This window comes from Lampris incognitus, chromosome 10 (genome assembly GCF_029633865.1).
Source record: "Lampris incognitus isolate fLamInc1 chromosome 10, fLamInc1.hap2, whole genome shotgun sequence".
NCBI classification, from domain to species: Eukaryota; Metazoa; Chordata; class Actinopteri; order Lampriformes; family Lampridae; genus Lampris; species Lampris incognitus.
Genome location: NC_079220.1, coordinates 53,579,756 through 53,597,255, shown reverse-complemented (window position 1 = coordinate 53,597,255; position 17,500 = coordinate 53,579,756). Strand labels below are relative to the sequence as shown.

Below are 17,500 nucleotides of genomic sequence, written 5' to 3'. Positions count from 1 at the left end.
GGACACGTATTAGTTGCCACTGGGGCCGCAATCCCGTCTTCTGGCCACTGGGGGCGCAAGAAAAAGGGCGGACAGCGTCATGGTGGCAGCAGTCCTGCAACCAACACAGTAGATGAATGCGGGAGGTGCGGCAAGACGCAGCACACCGATGAGCGGAAGTGTCCTGCAATGAACAGGAAGTGCAACAAGTGTCATAAAAAGGGACACTGGGAGCGTATATGTCACTCTACAGCGGTGAGAGACGTCACTGAAGAGGTTAAACAGCTGTACTTTCTGGGAGAAGCTGGCAAAGACAGCAGTCAGGAACATTCGCTCCGCCATCTTTGTTCAACATTTTTGACATTCTATTGCGTCATGACCGCGGTCATGACAGACCTAGTAGGCTACAGGGCGCCCCTAGCGGCATCTGTGAGATACGTGTCAATGAACACGTATAAGTGACTCGCAGAAGCGTGTCCATACACACGTAAAGAGGAGGCCACGGGTCTGAATTTAACACAACGCAAATAATGTTCAAAGCGAGAAACAATCTACTGCCCAGTGATACACAGAAAACATTCTCAGCTAGGGAGGGAGGGAGGGGAGGGGAGGGGGGGGAGATAATTTGAGAGGGGAGAGGAAATGATGCGTTGGTCCAACTTTGAAGAGCACGGGGCATTTCAGTCTGTGGGGTAGAAGTGCAGAACAGTGTGAGCATGGCACAACGTACAGACACTACGCAGTGCAACAAGACGTACAAAGGACTGATTATCCAGAGATAGAGGCCTGACCAAGAGGCGCTCGTTAAGTTGTGCTTATCTCTAATCACGTTGTGTTACTTCTCCCCCCCCCCCCCTCTTCATTTTCCTTTCGACGACACCGAGTGGCTATTTGGGTGGCGCGTAGCACGGAAACCTGTTCGTTCTTGCCACATGATGTACGCTAGGATGTGCTTCCCCTATCTCGGGTGGTCCTGCCGTGTGTGTTGTTTCTCTCATTGTGTGCAGCGGTTGAGTTTGTATCGTGCCGCACAACTTGCGCCGAATCTGAACTCCTGTGGGAATTGAGTTTGTGTTGTATAGTAGCTGAGGTAACTTGGGAGGAGGTGAGAAGGGACGCGGCGGTGCTGCGGTTAGCGCGGTCGCCTCACAGCAAGAGGGCCCTGGGTTCGAGCCCCGGGGTTGCCCAACCTTGGGGGTCGTCCCGGGTCGTCCTCTGTGTGGAGTTTGCATGTTCTCCCCGTGTCTGTGTGGGTTTCCTCCGGGAGCTCAAAGACATGTAGGTCAGGTGGATCGGCTGTGCTAAATTGTCCCTATTAGTGTGTGTGGGGTGGGGGCCCTGTGTGATGGACTGGCGGCCTGTCCAGGGTGTCTCCCCGCCTGCCACCCAATGCCTGCTGGGATAGGCTCCAGCAACCCCCGTGACCCTGAGAGCAGGGTAAGCGGTTGGGATAATGGATGGATGGAGGGTAGGTGAGGGAAAAAGAAGTGTGTACTTCCTGCTACTCCTTTTCCAACATGTACCGGATGATCCGATGCATACGGAGAGGTGCTCGCTGAGTTTGATGTGTGGATTTGTGGGTCACTTCAGATCATTGGCAATGGCTTATCTGTATGTTGTGGTGGACACGTATTGGGGACAGAATTCAACCCAGGAACTAAGGGTTACGTCATGGTTGCCCTGGCAGGTTAACGCAGGGTTAAGTTATGGTTGTCCAGCCAGTTTTCTGGTTATTCTTGCCACCTCCGCTCAGTCGAGCTGTGGTTTGGTTGCTCTCTGATTTACCGTGGATTAAAGAAAGTTGCCTACACGGCTAAAGTGTGAACCTACGGTCTTCTCCGTTCCTTCGGCTCTACACTGGTGACCCCGACGTCGGTTTTCGGATAAGTTTTCTGAAACCACACACATTATGGCTACGAACGCCGTTGCAATTAAACTGCCGGAGTTTTGGGAGTCTTCCGCGGCTACATGGTTCGCGCAGGCTGAGGCACAGTTCGCGCTCAGAGACATAACAGCAGACGAGACCAGGTGCTACTACGTAGTGGCAGCGCTGGGGGGCGCTACGGCTTCCAGGATAAGCGGTTTCATAACCAACCCACCGGCCGATGGTAAATACGCCGCACTTAAACATCTCCTCCTTGAAACTTTTGAACTGTCAACAACGGAGAGAGCACGTCGCCTCTTCGCAATTCAGGGCTTGGGAGATGGCAAACCATCGGAGCTAATGAGCAGGATGTTAAACCTACTGGGTCAAGAAAAGCCATGTTTCCTGTTTATGGAGCTGTTTCTGCGCAACATGCCGCCCCACGTCCAGACTGCGCTCGCTAACTCCACCATCACTGATCCCCGTGAGCTGGCAAAGGAGGCTGACCGATTCTTCGTCGCTACACAACGTTCCTCCCATGCCGGGGTGCTGGCTCCTACCTTCACTGGCCCCCCGCCGACATCGCGGGCGTGGCCCGACGGTGGCGCCACAGCATCAGACCGCTACAAGCCCTCTGGACTCTGTATGTACCACGCTCGATTTGGTGCGAAAGCTAAACGGTGCCGTTCCCCCTGCAACTACAGGCCGACGGGAAACGAGAGGGCCAACACTCAGTAGTGGCCATGAGTGTTGGCGATACGAGCAGGCTACTCTTCATCCTCGACACCATCTCCGGTCGGCGATTTCTTTGTGACACGGGCGCACAGAGAAGCGTGCTCCCTGCTACTGACGTCGACATCATGGGCGGGGAGCGGGGCCCCCAGTTGGCGACGGCTGACGGCAGCCCTATCCACACCTACGGCGTGCGGTCTGTAGAACTGTGTTTTGGTGGACAACGTTTCACGTGGGAGTTCGTCATGGCCAATGTAACGCTTCCCCTCCTCGGAGCTGATTTTTTGTGCGCTTACGGTTTGCTAGTGGACATTCAGAACAGCCGTCTGGTCGATGCCTTAACCTTCTCCTCCTTCGCATGTACGCGGAGGGAAGCGGCCTATGCAGGTCTAGCCAACTCTCTCTCAGAGGCAGACAAGTTCACCCGCCTCCTCGCTGAGTTCCCTGACCTCACCCAGCCTACCTTCTCTGCACCCACCGCTAAGCATGGGGTGGAGCATCACATTGCTACGAAGGGGCCCCCGGTCTACGCCAGAGCCAGGCGTCTCGACCCCGCCAAACTCGCCATGCCAAGTCTGAGTTCGAGCACCTGGAACGCATGGGGATCATCCGCCGCTCTGACAGCCCGTGGGCGTCCCCACTCCACATCGTCGCTAAGCCTGATGGAGGTTGGCGCCCATGCGGGGACTACCGCCGACTAAATGACGCCACCACGCCTGACCGCTATCCTGTCCCGCATATCCAGGACTTTTCTGCAAACCTGTCTGGCAAATGCGTCTTCTCAAAAGTCGACCTGGTCCGTGGTTATCATCAAGTTCCCGTGCACCCCTCGGACATCCCCAAGACAGCGGTGACAACCCCATTCGGCCTATTTGAATTCCTACGAATGCCATTTGGACTCAAAAACGCGGCCCAGTCCTTTCAGCGGCTGATGGATTCAGTGCTCCGTGGCCTTCCTTTCATCTTCGTCTATTTGGACGACATACTCATCGCCAGCGCCTCCGAGGAAGAACACCTGTCCCATCTTCATGCCCTCTTCACACGCCTCAGCCAGCATGGGCTGATCGTCAACCCGGCGAAGTGCCGGTTCGGGCTGACAGCCATTGATTTCCTCGGGCACCGCATCACTGGGGACGGGGCAGTCCCCCTGCCCTCAAAGGTGGAAGCGGTGGCGGCCTTTCCGCGCCCCCAAACAGCTCGTGCGCTCAGGGAGTTCATCGGGATGGTGACATTCTACCACCGCTTCATTCCTCGAGCCGCCTTTATCATCCGGCCACTGTACGAGGCGCTGAAAGGCATGTCCCCCAACCAGGCGGTCGACTGGACAGCAGAGCGGGACCGTGCGTTCACCGAGACTAAAGCTGCGCTCTCCCAGGCTACCCTGCTAGCGCATCCTTCACCTACAGCGCCTATTTCCATAACCACGGATGCATCGGACTATGCTGTTGGTGCGGTTCACGAACAGTGGGTGGGGGGGGGCTTGGCAGCCTTTGGCCTTTTTCAGTCGCCAGCTTACACCCCGAGGGCGCAAGTATAGTACTTTTGACAGGGAACTCCTCGGTCTCTGGCTCGCCGTCCGGCATTTCCGTTTCCTGCTAGAGGGCCGCGAGTTTACTGCGTACGTGGACCACAAGCCCCTCACGTTTGCCATGTCCAAGACGGCCGAGCCATGGTCCGCTCGCCAGCAGCGACAACTCTCCTACATTTCGGAATTCACTACCGACATCCAGCACGTTGTTGGTAAGTCTAACCAGGTAGCTGACTGCCTCTCTAGGGCAGTGATTGGAGCGGTCCACCTAGGCCTTGACTATGCACAGATGGCTGCTGACCAGGCCACGGACCCGAGCATCCTCCGTCTCCGGGCCTCCGACACGGGGCTCCGCCTGCAGGACGTTCCTTTCAGCGACACAGGTGTCACCCTCCTGTGTGACGTCTCCACAGGACAGCCCAGGCCCATCGTCCCGCACAGCTGGAGACGCCCCGTATTTGAAGCTGTGCACGGCCTCTCTCATCCAGGCGGTAAGCCATCCGTGCGCCTGACCTCTGCTAAGTTTGTGTGGGAGGGACTTAAGAGAGACGTGAAAGCGTGGGCCGACTCGTGTGTTGCCTGTCAGCGGGCTAAGATACACCGCCACATTAAGGCGCCCCTGGAACGCTTCGCAGTGCCGGAGAGACGATTTGACCATGTCCATGTCGACCTGGTTGGTCCCCTACCCCCCTCCCATGGGTTCACCTACCTCTTCACTGTGGTGGACAGGACTACGCGCTGGCCTGAAGCTGTTCCCCTGGCATCCACGACGTCTGCTGATGTGGCCCGGGCTTTTATTGGGTCGTGGGTCTCACGTTTCGGTACGCCTTCCGACCTTTCATCTGACCGCGGGCCACAGTTTACCTCAGAGCTATGGAATGCTGTGGGTGAGGCTCTGGGCGTCAAGCTTCATCGCACTACCGCCTACCACCCTCAGGCGAACGGCCTATGTGAGCGCTTCCACCGGTCCATGAAGGCTGCGCTTCGGGCTACTCTCAAGGACTGCAACTGGGTCGACAAGCTCCCATGGGTCATGCTGGGCCTGCGGACCGCCCCGAAGGAAGACCTACAAGCCTCCTCTGCGGAGCTGGTGTACGGCACGCCGCTGCGAGTCCCAGGCGATTTCATGCCCAATGCAACGCGTCCCTGGTCAGCTGTGGACCAACGAGCCTCCTTGCTGGACGGGGTCAGAGCTTTCACACCCGTCCCTACCGCCCAACACGGCGCGCCGGTGTCCCAGGTGCCCCCAGGTCTGCAGTCAGCGGACTACGTGTTCATCCGTCACGACGCACACCGCCCCCCTCTGCAACCCCCTTATGACGGCCCCTTCCGCGTCCTGGAACGGGGAACTAAGCACCTGGTGGTGGATTTTGGGGGCACGGCCGAGCATGTTTCAGTGGACCGAGTTAAACCCGCACACCTGGACTTGACGCAGCCGTTGGAGTTAGCCCAACCTCCTCGTCGCGGTCGTCCCCCGGCTCCGCCTCCTCCCCCCGTGGAGGCCCGAGCTGCCTCTTCTGCTCCTCAGGCCGACCTCCACAGGCCCGCGTCAATGCCTCCCACAGACACTCCGGCCCCTGTTACCCGGAGCCGCCGCGGACGGTCTATCGTCCCCCCGTGCCTGCCTGACTTCGATTACTAGGGCGAATTCTGGGGGGGCTCATGTGGTGGACACGTATTGGGGACAGAATTCAACCCAGGAACTAAGGGTTAAGTCATGGTTGCCCTGGCAGGTTAACGCAGGGTTAAGTTATGGTTGTCCAGCCAGTTTTCTGGTTATTCTTGCCACCTCCGCTGAGTCGAGCTGTGGGTTTTGTTTGTCTCGCTGATTTACCGTGGATTAAAGAAAGTTGCCTACACGGCTAAAGTGTGAACCTACGGTCTTCTCCGTTACTTCGGCTCTACAATGTCATATCCTGCTTATTTACATGTTGGAAATAAATCATCATCATCATCCTCATCCTCATCATCATATGAAGACGTTTAGAGAAGAAACACTTGATGATGGCGGGGAACCGAAGAGACGCGTCGTCTAATCCAGTGACTCCTGGTTGCTGCCTCGAGGACAGCCTCATTAGGCATCACATGGCAAGCTGCTGTGATGGAGGGAGTTGACCCCCCCGCCCCCCCCCCCCTTTACTACAGAAGCCAAGAAATCTCACACACTTTCATGGCGTATCCGTTTGTAAATGAATAACGCAGCACGCCACAAGCCCGAGATCATACAGAGCACGTGCCACGGAGATGACACTGACCAGACAGCTCTCAAGCCACACGGCTGTCCAAAGCGATCCGAGCCCCATCAGCTCCGCAACCAGCCGACTCCACCCAAACGTCAGTCAACACAAGACCGCATCCCCGCGAAACCCTTCCAGTGCCTTGTTGGGGGTCATGCCCTGTTGACGCTCTGAGGGCAAAAGGGGGAGGGGGTGCAGCGCAGTATTAGGGAGGCTTCACCAAGGTTGTGTTCATTAAGCACAAGTTGGTTCAACAAACAGTGATGATGCCACGTGTCAGACGGACAGGTGGCTCGCCACAGACCGCCTCGGCAAAGTCTGGATCACCGGACTTGATGGTGTACATCAGATAAGAGAACACGTTGGGCCGGTCTGAAACGGAAATGAGCCTGAACCTCATGCACTCTCCGACCAGGCCCAGGCCCCAAGGGGCAGCTCCTGCCACTCACAAATAAATCTCGAGGAATGTTTTTTTTATATCACGCCAAATTGAAATGGGCCAGCCTTCCAGGAGAGAAAAACATACGGCTGTTGGATCCTCGTCACATCCCACAAAGCCGATCCTTGCAGGAACAGTGCGCAGCCTGTTCTTTGCTGCGCGTCCCTTCTCTGTCACTTGAAAATGGCGGCGGCAAGTTCTTCAGGAAACGCTGAACACTGCCCAGTTCTCTCACCCTCTCTCTTAATACCTCACCCCCCCCCCCGCCTATCAATCATTCTTTCTCATTCCGTGCACCTACCCTTTTACGTGCTCACCAACGACACCTGCGTTCTGCAAAAAAAACGTGCAAAGTTGCACGAATCACCCCATTTTTATTCTGCACCTCTAAGCGGTGCAGTAGACCTCAGCAGCACGCGAGGCTTATCCCTAGCGCGCCCTCAAAAGCTGCCAACATGTCAGCTGCGCTACCAGCATGGGGCGCTATTGCAGTATCTACCGGAGTATCCTGCAGTATACTGAGCCTGAAGTTGCTGTTTGACCCCCGCCGCAGCTCCACCCACACACTGCCCCCGTCGTTTGCTGCAACGGGAGAGCTCGAGTGGTCTTAACGGTGAAGGACTGTTGCCCGGGGTACGTGCGTGTGTGTGCGTGTGTGTGCGTGTGTGTGTGTGTCATGGCAGAGCAGTAACCACAAGGTAGCAGCAGAACACAGAAAGTGTGCCCTGGTCTCCCATCACGCCCTGATCAGCGTCATCTACCTCCAAGCTCCCGTCTCCAGGGACCTGAAATGGACCCTACCACACAAACAAACAGAGCGGGGGGGTGGGGTGGGGGGGGCGTTAGAAAGAAATAGATTCAGCATTTCATCTAAGATGGGACATGTTTCATCGACCCGCTCACTCAGGGCCGGCTCACTGCAGCAGCAAATGATAAAGTGCAGCATTTATGTGGCCTGTGAGCGAACCGCCGAGGATCAGAAGTGGACCAAACCTCCTCCTCCTCCTCCTCGTGCCCCCAATATCGCCGTGAGTCTGAGACCTACCGTTCTGGTTGCTCGTCCAGTCAGTATTGCTCTGGAAAGGTTGTCATGGGGGAGGAGGTGACGATATGTGGACCCCGTCTCTCTAGCACGCCCAGACCCCCCCCCCCGTTCGGAAGTAGCTCATCTATCTTTTACTTCTGCAGCTTTACAGGGAAAAGCTGGTTTAGTACACGTACACTTCTAACCATTATAATCTGATTTCTGCTGCACTCGTGGGGATTTTGATGTCCACACTAACAGTGAGTGAGTGAGTGAGTGAGTGAGTGAGTGAGTGAGTGAGTGAGTGAGTGAGTGAGTGAGTGAGTGAGTGAGTGAGTGGGGGTGAGAGTGAGTGAGTGAGTGAGAGTGAGTGAGTGAGAGTGAGTGGGAGAGAGAGAGAGAGAGTGAGTGAGTGAGTGAGAGTGAGTGAGTGAGTGAGTGAGTGAGTGAGTGAGTGAGTGAGTGAGTGAGTGAGTGAGTGGGAGAGAGAGAGAGTGAGTGAGTGAGTGAGAGTGAGTGAGTGAGTGAGTGAGTGAGTGAGTGAGTGAGTGAGTGAGTGAGTGAGTGAGTGAGTGAGTGAGTGAGGTGAGTGAGTGAGTGAGAGTGAGTGGGAGAGAGAGAGTGAGTGGGAGAGAGAGTGAGTGAGTGAGAGTGAGTGGGAGAGAGAGAGTGAGTGAGTGAGAGTGAGTGGGAGAGAGAGAGTGAGTGAGTGAGATCGAGTGAGAGTGAGTGGTAGAGAGAGAGTGAGTGGTAGAGAGAGAGTGAGTGAGAGAGAGTGAGTGAGAGTGAGTGAGAGTGAGTGAGAGAGTAAGTCAGTAAGTGAGTAAGTAAATATATTTACAGTAAAGGTTTATATATGTATGTACAGCATATGCTTATGTAAAGTATATATATATATATATATATATATACATGTATCTACATATATATATACTAGTAGTATTAGTAGTACATATATACATATATGTACACATTTAAATACAGTACACAGTAGTACAAGTAGTACTAGCAGAACTAGTAGTAGTAGTATATACATACATGTACCTATATGTATATATATGTACATATATACATGTATATATGTACATATATATATACGTATACACAGTACACAGTAGTACTAGTAGTACTAGTAGTACATATATACATATATAGTAGCTAGCTTTATTGACAGCTGATCATTGCTTATGGCATGAAACAGGCTGGTATTGATATGTGTGTGTGTGTATGTGCGTGTGCATGTGTGCGCATGTGTGCGTGCGTGTGCGCGTGCGTGCCAGTGGGCCAGGCCAGTGAGCGAGCGGAGTCGGGTGAGAGCTGGGAGGAGGTATCACATGTCACCGCTGGGCCATGCCGTCAGTCTGCTGTAAGGGAAGTAAGCGGCACTTCCTTCTTCCTACGCACACCGACTCCACGCAGAACCGGTTCACACAGGGCGCCAGCGGCGATGAGCGGGACCGGAACCCCGGACCCGGCTCGTCCCACATGATCCTCTCCTCGGCTTGACGGGGTCCGAGGGCGTCGCGTAATGTCACCGGGTTCAAACAGGCGCTCCCAGAAGAACGACCCACGACCGACCCCCGCTCGCCGCGGCTGACTGACGGCTCCGCCGGAGGAGCGCTGCCCTTTTCTGCCGCGCACAGCAATGGCTGCCGCGGGGATGGGCGAGAGGAGGTGCCGCTAAGTCTCGCTTCGCGTTTTCGGGGCTCGTCGGGGGGAAAAGCCGGACACGGAGGCACGATGAAGAAGCAGTTTAACCGCATGCGACAACTCGCCAACCAGACAGTCGGAAGGTAAGCGCAGCGCAGCGAAGCGCAGCGGCGAAGGAAAGTTGGCCCCAAACTTTTCTTTCGCGTCGCCGCTTTTCCCTTGATGACGTCACGCGGGTCAACTTTACCCTTCCACGGCGCTTTACTCGCGGTTCGGCCGTGCTGGACTAGTCTAGTCTAGTCTAGTCTAAGTCATCTCCAGAGACCACTCCTTCACTAATCTTTGCAGACCCGCCCGCGCTCCCGCCCGTGGGTGGGTGGGGGTGGGGTGACGAAAGGGAAAGGGACACGTATTTTACCATTACCTGTTACGCGGCGTCGTCAGCGGCGCGTGGAGGCAACAGAGCAAATAGAAAGTAACAGAACGGAACCTCTTGCGCCATCTTTCCTAAATGGAGGAGTGCAAAGAGTAACGCCACACAACTGACCACAACTCCTTGTTGAAACTGTAAAGGCTACACACACGCTGAAGGGAAGGAAGACACACACGCACACGCAAGCACACGCACGCATACGCACAGGACCCCCTCACCGACTTTATTCATCCCCCAGCACTTAACCGTAATCTTAACCATCAGAGCTAAACGCCCTACCTTAATCCAATCCTAATTGACCTTTGACCCGAACTCTTAACCCAGGTCCTAACCATAAAATATAGCCCCCTTGAAAAACATAAGGATGAGGACAAATGTCCTCGCTTTGCAAAAAAAATGTCCTCATGCTTTAAAAACTCAAATTAACCCTCATAATTATAGCCCCCCCCGGGTCCTGGGTCCGAGCCCCTGTCCCAGTGTGGACTGGGGCTTTTCTCAGACTCCCACCACCGGTGTCCTCTGTCAACAACCGAAGGGGTCTCATCAGAACTACCCCCCCCCCGGCTGAAGCGGCGTGAGAAGAGCGTGCCGCGGACTTGTTGTGTTGCGGGTTTGTCTTTGCAGCGCTGCTGCACAACAGCTCGCTCCGTGCCTCAGGCGGGCGGTGCCAAGTGACAGGCCGGGAATTCCTCCGAGTTGAGCAACCTGGGAGCGGGCAGGCAGCTCGACGGCCCCGAATTCCTCTGGTCCTGCCTGCAGCGCCGCAGGACTGAAACAAAGGGGGGAGTGGGGGGGCTTACCAAACTGTTGGCTGGGCTCTTTAAGAGGAGGACGTTGGTTTCAATGACCGGTAAAGTTTGTATTTTTGACAGATAAGCCAACGAGCCGCTCTTTCTCTCAGCTTCTGCAGCTCACGGGTACGGTAATGCCCACGGGGCCCTACTGCCCCCCCCCAAAAAAATGGTCATACCGCGATTTAGCCAGCCATGTCACGTGTTATGTGCAGCGTTTTGGCTTCGGACTTGGCCAGAAGTCCTTCACTCTGCCCCGAAGAACACGCTTCCACTGGCGGGGAGGTGCGGCTCAGATGGCGTTCTGGGGAAAGATTGCTGACACGGCACGACTTTTATCCGAGTCACAATCCCAACAAATCTGCCAATTGACCCCCCACCCCACCCCACCCACTCGGACCCCATCGTCCCCCCTCTGCCCCAGCATTTGATGATGTGGTTATCTATCTGGCTCAGGAAAGGCCGGGCGGGGGGAGTTTGGTGGAGTAAGCGTTTCCATGATTGTTGACAGAGATAAAACGGTGAGCTGGATACGTAACACAGCCGCCCCGGTGCAACTAAAAATGGATAATAAATCCAGTTTAGCCCCCTAGCTAACGGGTCCGACCCTCTAGCCGAGCGGTTAGCGATGTCGCCTTGTGGCGCAGCACACCCCGTATCGAATCCCGCACCGGGCAAGAAAATAACCGGTTACATTGGTGGCAGCGGTGGGATCCGGAAGTGCGCAGATCCTCAGAAGTCTCTTCGGAGCGCGGGAATAACAAAGGGCGAGGGCGCACTTCCGGGAGAGGGTGACGACTGTAAACTACTAATAAGACACGTTAGCCCCCTAGCTAATGGGTCCGAGCCTTTAGCCGAGCGGTTAGTGACGTCGCCTTGTGACGCAGTACACCCCGTATCGAATCCCGCACCGGGCAAGAAACTAACCGGCCACCACGAGCAGTGTGTGGCGTCGTTCATCTGCTTTCAAAACCCTGCGGCAGAAAGCAGCGAGTTGGTGTGAAACCACACGTACTGAAGCGCCGCTCATCTTCCATAGTGCGAAACTCACGCACGACTCCCCGCCGCCTGTCGAGTCGAGGGCGGCGGTTTCTCAGGCGTGTGCACGGCGTGCGTGTCCACTGGTACGGACGATTGTGTTCCCGCTCATGAAGGTGAACGGCTGCGGTCCTGCCCAAGCTCTGCGGCTTGTTTGATTTGGATCCCTCCCCCCCCCCGGGTTTCGGTGCGCACCCTGGAGGGGAGCCTGTTCTCAGAACAATGGCCGCTGGCTCAGCGCCGCCGCCTCGCTTAAATCAATGCTTATTCAATATTGATAGGGATCTAAAATGGTCCCTGCGGCGTTTACCTCCAACCAGGGTAGCGCCGTTGCACCGAGGTCCCCGGCATCCTGTGTGCGGGCCCCCCCCCCCCAGGATCCGCGGCTGGACCCTGGGGGGGGGGGTTTGCATCATAGCTTTAACGCGAACGGATTTCTCGCGTTTTCCGTGACGATCTTAAATCTCGGCTCCGGCCTCTGCACGCCGGGTGGATGTGTGCACGTGCGAGGGCCCCGAGGGCCACGGCCACGTGTGTTCTCCTCTCGACAGCATGGCGACGGCAGGTTATTGGTGAGGTAAGTGTAGGACTTGCAGGGCGTTGCAGCACATTTAGGTACTAACTGGTGCGGGAGAGACTTAATTGATCCCTGTGAGATTGAGGCCCGCATTGTTGGCGCGCTGTGTGGTTAAAGGTACGGAAAGGGTCTCCCGGGAGCCGTGTGTGTGTGTGTGTGTGTGTGTGTGTGTGTGTGTGTGTGTGTGTGTGTGTGTGTGTGTGTGTGTGTGTGTGTGTGTGTGTGTGTGTGTGTGTGTGTGTTTACATATTGAAAGGGTGAGGGATGACCTCACCCGCTGTTCCCGCCAGCTCAGCAGTGGGAGAGGAACGGGGACCGCTGATCAGGTTTCGTCCTGCAGCGCGCCGCTCCGAGGCCTGTGTGGAGACGGACACAACCGATGTCGCTCTGTTTTCATGACATCCAGTGTGTGAGGGCGGCGCCCCACATCCGAGCGTTCGTGAGAAGGACGTTTCTCTCCAGATGTTGTACAGTTGTGTGTTTACCCGCCCCCCCCCCAAAAAAACAGCCCGACAGGGTACGGTTTGTTCTGACTGGGTTGGATCTCAGTTCCAAACCTGTAGTATTGGATCACATATATGTATACACACACACACACACACACACACACACACACACACACACACACACACACACACACATATACATATATATTACACATATATATCACACACACACATACATATATATTACACATATATATCACACACACATATATATTACGCATATATATCACACACGCATATATATACATATATATTACACATATATATCACATATACATACATATATATTACACATATATATCACACACGCATATATATACATATATATTACACATATATATCACACACATATATATTACGCATATATATCACACACGCATATATATACATATATATTACACATATATATCACATATACATACATATATATTACACATATATATCACACACGCATATATATACATATATTACACATATATATCACATATACATACATATATATTACACATATATCATATATATATCACACGTATACATATATTACACATATATATCACACACATATATATACACATATATCACACATGTATATCACACACAGAGATATATATATATATCACACAGACACACATATATATCTATGTCACACACACAGACACGCACATATATTACACATATATATCACACACATATATATCTATATATATCACACACACACATATATATATACACATATATATTACACATATATATCACACACACACATATATGTATCTATATCACACACACACACAAACACACATGCGCGCACACACACACAAACACACACACACACACATATATATATATTCCACTCCTCATTAGTTGAGCACTTATAACAACACCATTGACGGTTTCAGGAAAAAAACGCTATATATATATATATATATATATTATATATAAAGATGTAGGAAAAAACTTTAATGCATTTCACTACAAGCTTGTTTTGTGCGCCATGCACTCATCAGCTGCCAATGTGATTAAATAACTTAATTATTAGCTTATTAAATTATGTGTGTGTGTGTGTGTGTGTATATATAAGATCCAACGATTCAAGTCATTATATATATATGTAATTACATATATATAATTATGTATATATGTTTTATATATATATAAACCATTAATAATATAATAATCAAAAATTAATTAATAATTATTAATAATAATACGTATATTTCTATATGGGAGGCACGGTGGTGCAGTGGTTAGCGCGGTCACCTCACAGCAAGAAGGTCCTGGGTTCGAGCCCCGGGGTAGTCCGACCTCGGGGGCCGTCCCGGGTCGTCCTCTGTGTGGAGTTTGTGTGTTCTCCCCGTGTCTGTGTGGGTTTCCTCCAGGGCCTCCGGTTCCCTCCCACAGCCAAAAGACATGTAGGTCAGGTGACTCGGCCGTACTAAATCATTCCCAGGTATGAGTGTGTGTGTGTGTGTGTGTGTGTGTGGACCCTGTGTGATGGCCTGGCGGCCTGTCCAGGGTGTCTCCCCGCCTGCCACCCAGTGACTGCTGGGATAGGCTCCAGCATCCCCGCGGCCCTGAGAGCAGGCTAAGCGGTTGGGATAACGGATGGATGGATGGACATCTATATATGATATATATACATTTATGTATCATATATACTGGATAATATGATAGATCCTATCCTATCATATTGTAAGCACTGGGATGAAATGGGATGAAAACCGGACACGGGGATGTTTGATGTGTCCTCCTCGGGCTGGGTTGGTAGTTTTCGCAGCTGCCAAATGGCAGAAAAAGCACCGGCGTTGTAATGAATGAAAGGTCACGTGTTTAACTTGACCTACTCACGGGTGTACGTGCAGGGCGTGTGACGTATACAGGAAGTGAGAAGCGCATGTTATGAAGGTTGTAACTCGGATGAACGCTAGTAAAAGCTACACAGTTAAGAACCTACGAAGTCGGCTCGTTCTTGAATTATTCTTATGTCAGTAAGACAAGGCGTCTACGGACATTACATGGTGTCAGAATAGTCTGTGTATCGGAACACGAGCGGTCATGCCGAAGTTTAATCCGCCGAGTGAATTCAAGTTTGACTGCCCCGTTGAATGGCCGGAGTGGAAACAACGGTTTTCGCGCTTCAGGCTCGCGACAAAGCTGGATAAAGACGACGAGGAGATTCAAGTGAGTTCGCTGATTTATGCAATGGGCAGCGAGGCTGAAAAGATATTCAGCTCGTTTGACTTCGCGGCGGAGGGTGATAAAGTGGACTATGATATCGTACTGAAAAAGTTCGACGACTACTTTATTCCCCGCCGTAACATCATACATGAGAGGGCGTGCTTCTATCAACGTAGCCAGCAGCCAGGAGAGACAGCGGAGATGTACATCCGGACATTGTATGAGCTGTCTGAACACTGTGAGTTTGGGGACAAGAGGGATGAACATATCAGAGATCGTCTGGTAGTGGGCATAAAAGATAAGGTGCTCTCCCGTCAGTTCCAGCTCACAGCGGACCTTACTCTGGTGAAAGTCATTGAACAAGTGCGCCAGGCGGAGGCAATAACAAAGCAGCTCAGCCTCCAAGCTAACCAACCAGAGGCCCTGCTGGCTAACGTCAATGTTGTCCGATGGCGGGACGAACGCCAAAACAAAAAGGGCGGACAGCGTCATGGTGGCGGCAGTCCGGCAACCAACAAAGTAGATGAATGCGGGAGGTGCGGCAAGACGCAGCACACCGATGAGCGGAAGTGTCCTGCAACGAACAGTAAGTGCAACAAGTGTCATAAAAAGGGACATTGGGAGCGTGTATGTCACTCTAAAGCGGTGAGAGAAGTCACTGAAGAGGTTAAACAGCTGTACTTTCTGGGAGAAGTTGGCAAAGAGAGCAGTCAGGAAGATTGGACTGTTAGTTTAACAATAAGTGATGTACCAATAACCTTTAAAATTGACACGGGGGCTGACGCTACTGTTATCAACCAAGGGACATTTAAAAAGCTGAAGCCAAACATAAAACTGGGACCTCCTGACACATGCTTCATAAGCCCAGGTGGAAACATCAGCTGCATAGGACAGTTTCAAGCCACAACCAACTACAAGGAGAAACAATACTCCTTTCCAGTGTATGTGATCAAGGGGAGAGGCAGTTGTCTGCTGAGTCGTCCAGAGGCAGTGGAGATGGGTCTAGTGAAGCGGATGAATGAGGTCAGTGTAGTTTTCGGTTCAAGTGGACTGCTGAAAACAGACCCAGTGAAAATAGCTCTGGTGGAGGGTGCCCAGCCATACGCGGTGCATACAGCCAGACGGATACCGCTGCCACTTGTACCACTGGTTAAGAAAGAACTGCAGCGCATGGAAAATGAGGGCATTATTGAAAAAGTGACTCAGCCCACAGAATGGTGCGCCGCTATGGTGCCGGTGCTGAAACCGAACAAGAAAGAGGTTCGCTGCTGCGCTGACCTCAGGAGGCTGAATCGAGCGGTGAAACGTGAGAAATACGTGCTGCCCACTATGGAGGAAATAATGCCAAGGCTCGCAGGGTCAAAGTTCTTCACAACGTTGGATGCAGCAAGTGGGTTTTACCAGATCCCCTTGCATGAAGACAGCAGGGGGCTCACCACTTTCATCACCCCATTTGGGAGGTATGCTTTCTGCCGCCTTCCATTTGGTATAACGAGTGCTCCAGAGATTTTCCAGAGAAAGATGGCGGAAACTCTGACCGGGCTAGAGGGCACAGAGGTGTACATGGATGACATCCTTATACATGGAGAGACTGAGGAAATCCATGACCAGCGCCTAGCAGAGGCGCTGGGGGTCATTGAAACAGCAGGTCTCAAACTGAACCAAGCGAAATGCAAGTTCAAACAGAAACAAGTCCGCTTCCTTGGTCATATCATCAACGAGGCAGGCATCAGACCTGACCCGGACAAAGTGGCCGGAATAGAGAACTTTCCTCAGCCCCAGAACGTGACGGAGCTCAAGAGGTTCCTCGGGATGGTGAACTATTTGGCAAAATACGTCCCAGAGCTGTCCACTGTAGGTCAGCCGCTTTATGGACTGCTTAAAGCAACGACAGAGTGGCTGTGGGGACCTGCACAGAACACAGCATTCCAAGACCTTAAAGCAGCACTCGCCACCGCCCCGGTACTCACCTTTTATGACGTCACTAAGGCTACGGTGGTGTCAGCAGATGCCAGCAGCTACGGGCTGGGAGGCGTTCTGCTCCAGCAGCACGGGGAACACTGGAAGCCCGTGGCCTACTGCTCCCGACGGCTGAGTGACGCAGAGACAAGGTACGCACAGATCGAGAAAGAGTGCTTAGCCAGCGTCTGGGCATGTGAAAGGTTCGAGAAGTACTTGTTTGGGCTTGACAATTTCAGACTTGTCACCGATCATAAACCACTAGTGCCTCTCATGAACAGCAAAGACTTGGATAATGTGCCCATTAGGTGCCAGAGACTGTTAATGAGGCTGATGCGTTTCAATGCAGTGGCTGAATACGCACCAGGCAAAACTTTAGCTGTGGCTGATGCACTCTCCAGAGGCCCAGAGCAGCGCTACGGAGATGGTGCTTCTCATGATGATGTTGCAGCGCACATTGATGCCATCGTGTGCCAGGTGCCTGCCACACCTCAAAGGATGCAGGAGATAAAACAGAGCACGGATGGGGATCTGCAGCTCCAGACAGTGTTGGGCTTCATCAGAC

At 52.9% G+C, this 17,500-nt stretch overlaps 1 protein-coding gene across 5 annotated transcripts in view; it reads left to right on the top strand.

Annotated features, from left to right (window-relative positions):
• Positions 1–9,126: 9,126 nt before the first annotated feature.
• arhgap17b (Rho GTPase activating protein 17b) overlaps positions 9,127–17,500 on the top strand; it is a 44,236-nt gene continuing 35,862 nt past the window's right edge. For all 5 annotated transcript variants that reach the window (XM_056288209.1, XM_056288206.1, XM_056288207.1 and 2 more), the window contains exon 1: positions 9,127–9,596. In XM_056288209.1, coding sequence (XP_056144184.1) covers positions 9,544–9,596 — 53 coding nt within the window. In that variant the 5' untranslated portion in view covers positions 9,127–9,543. The remainder of the gene's footprint in view (positions 9,597–17,500) is intronic.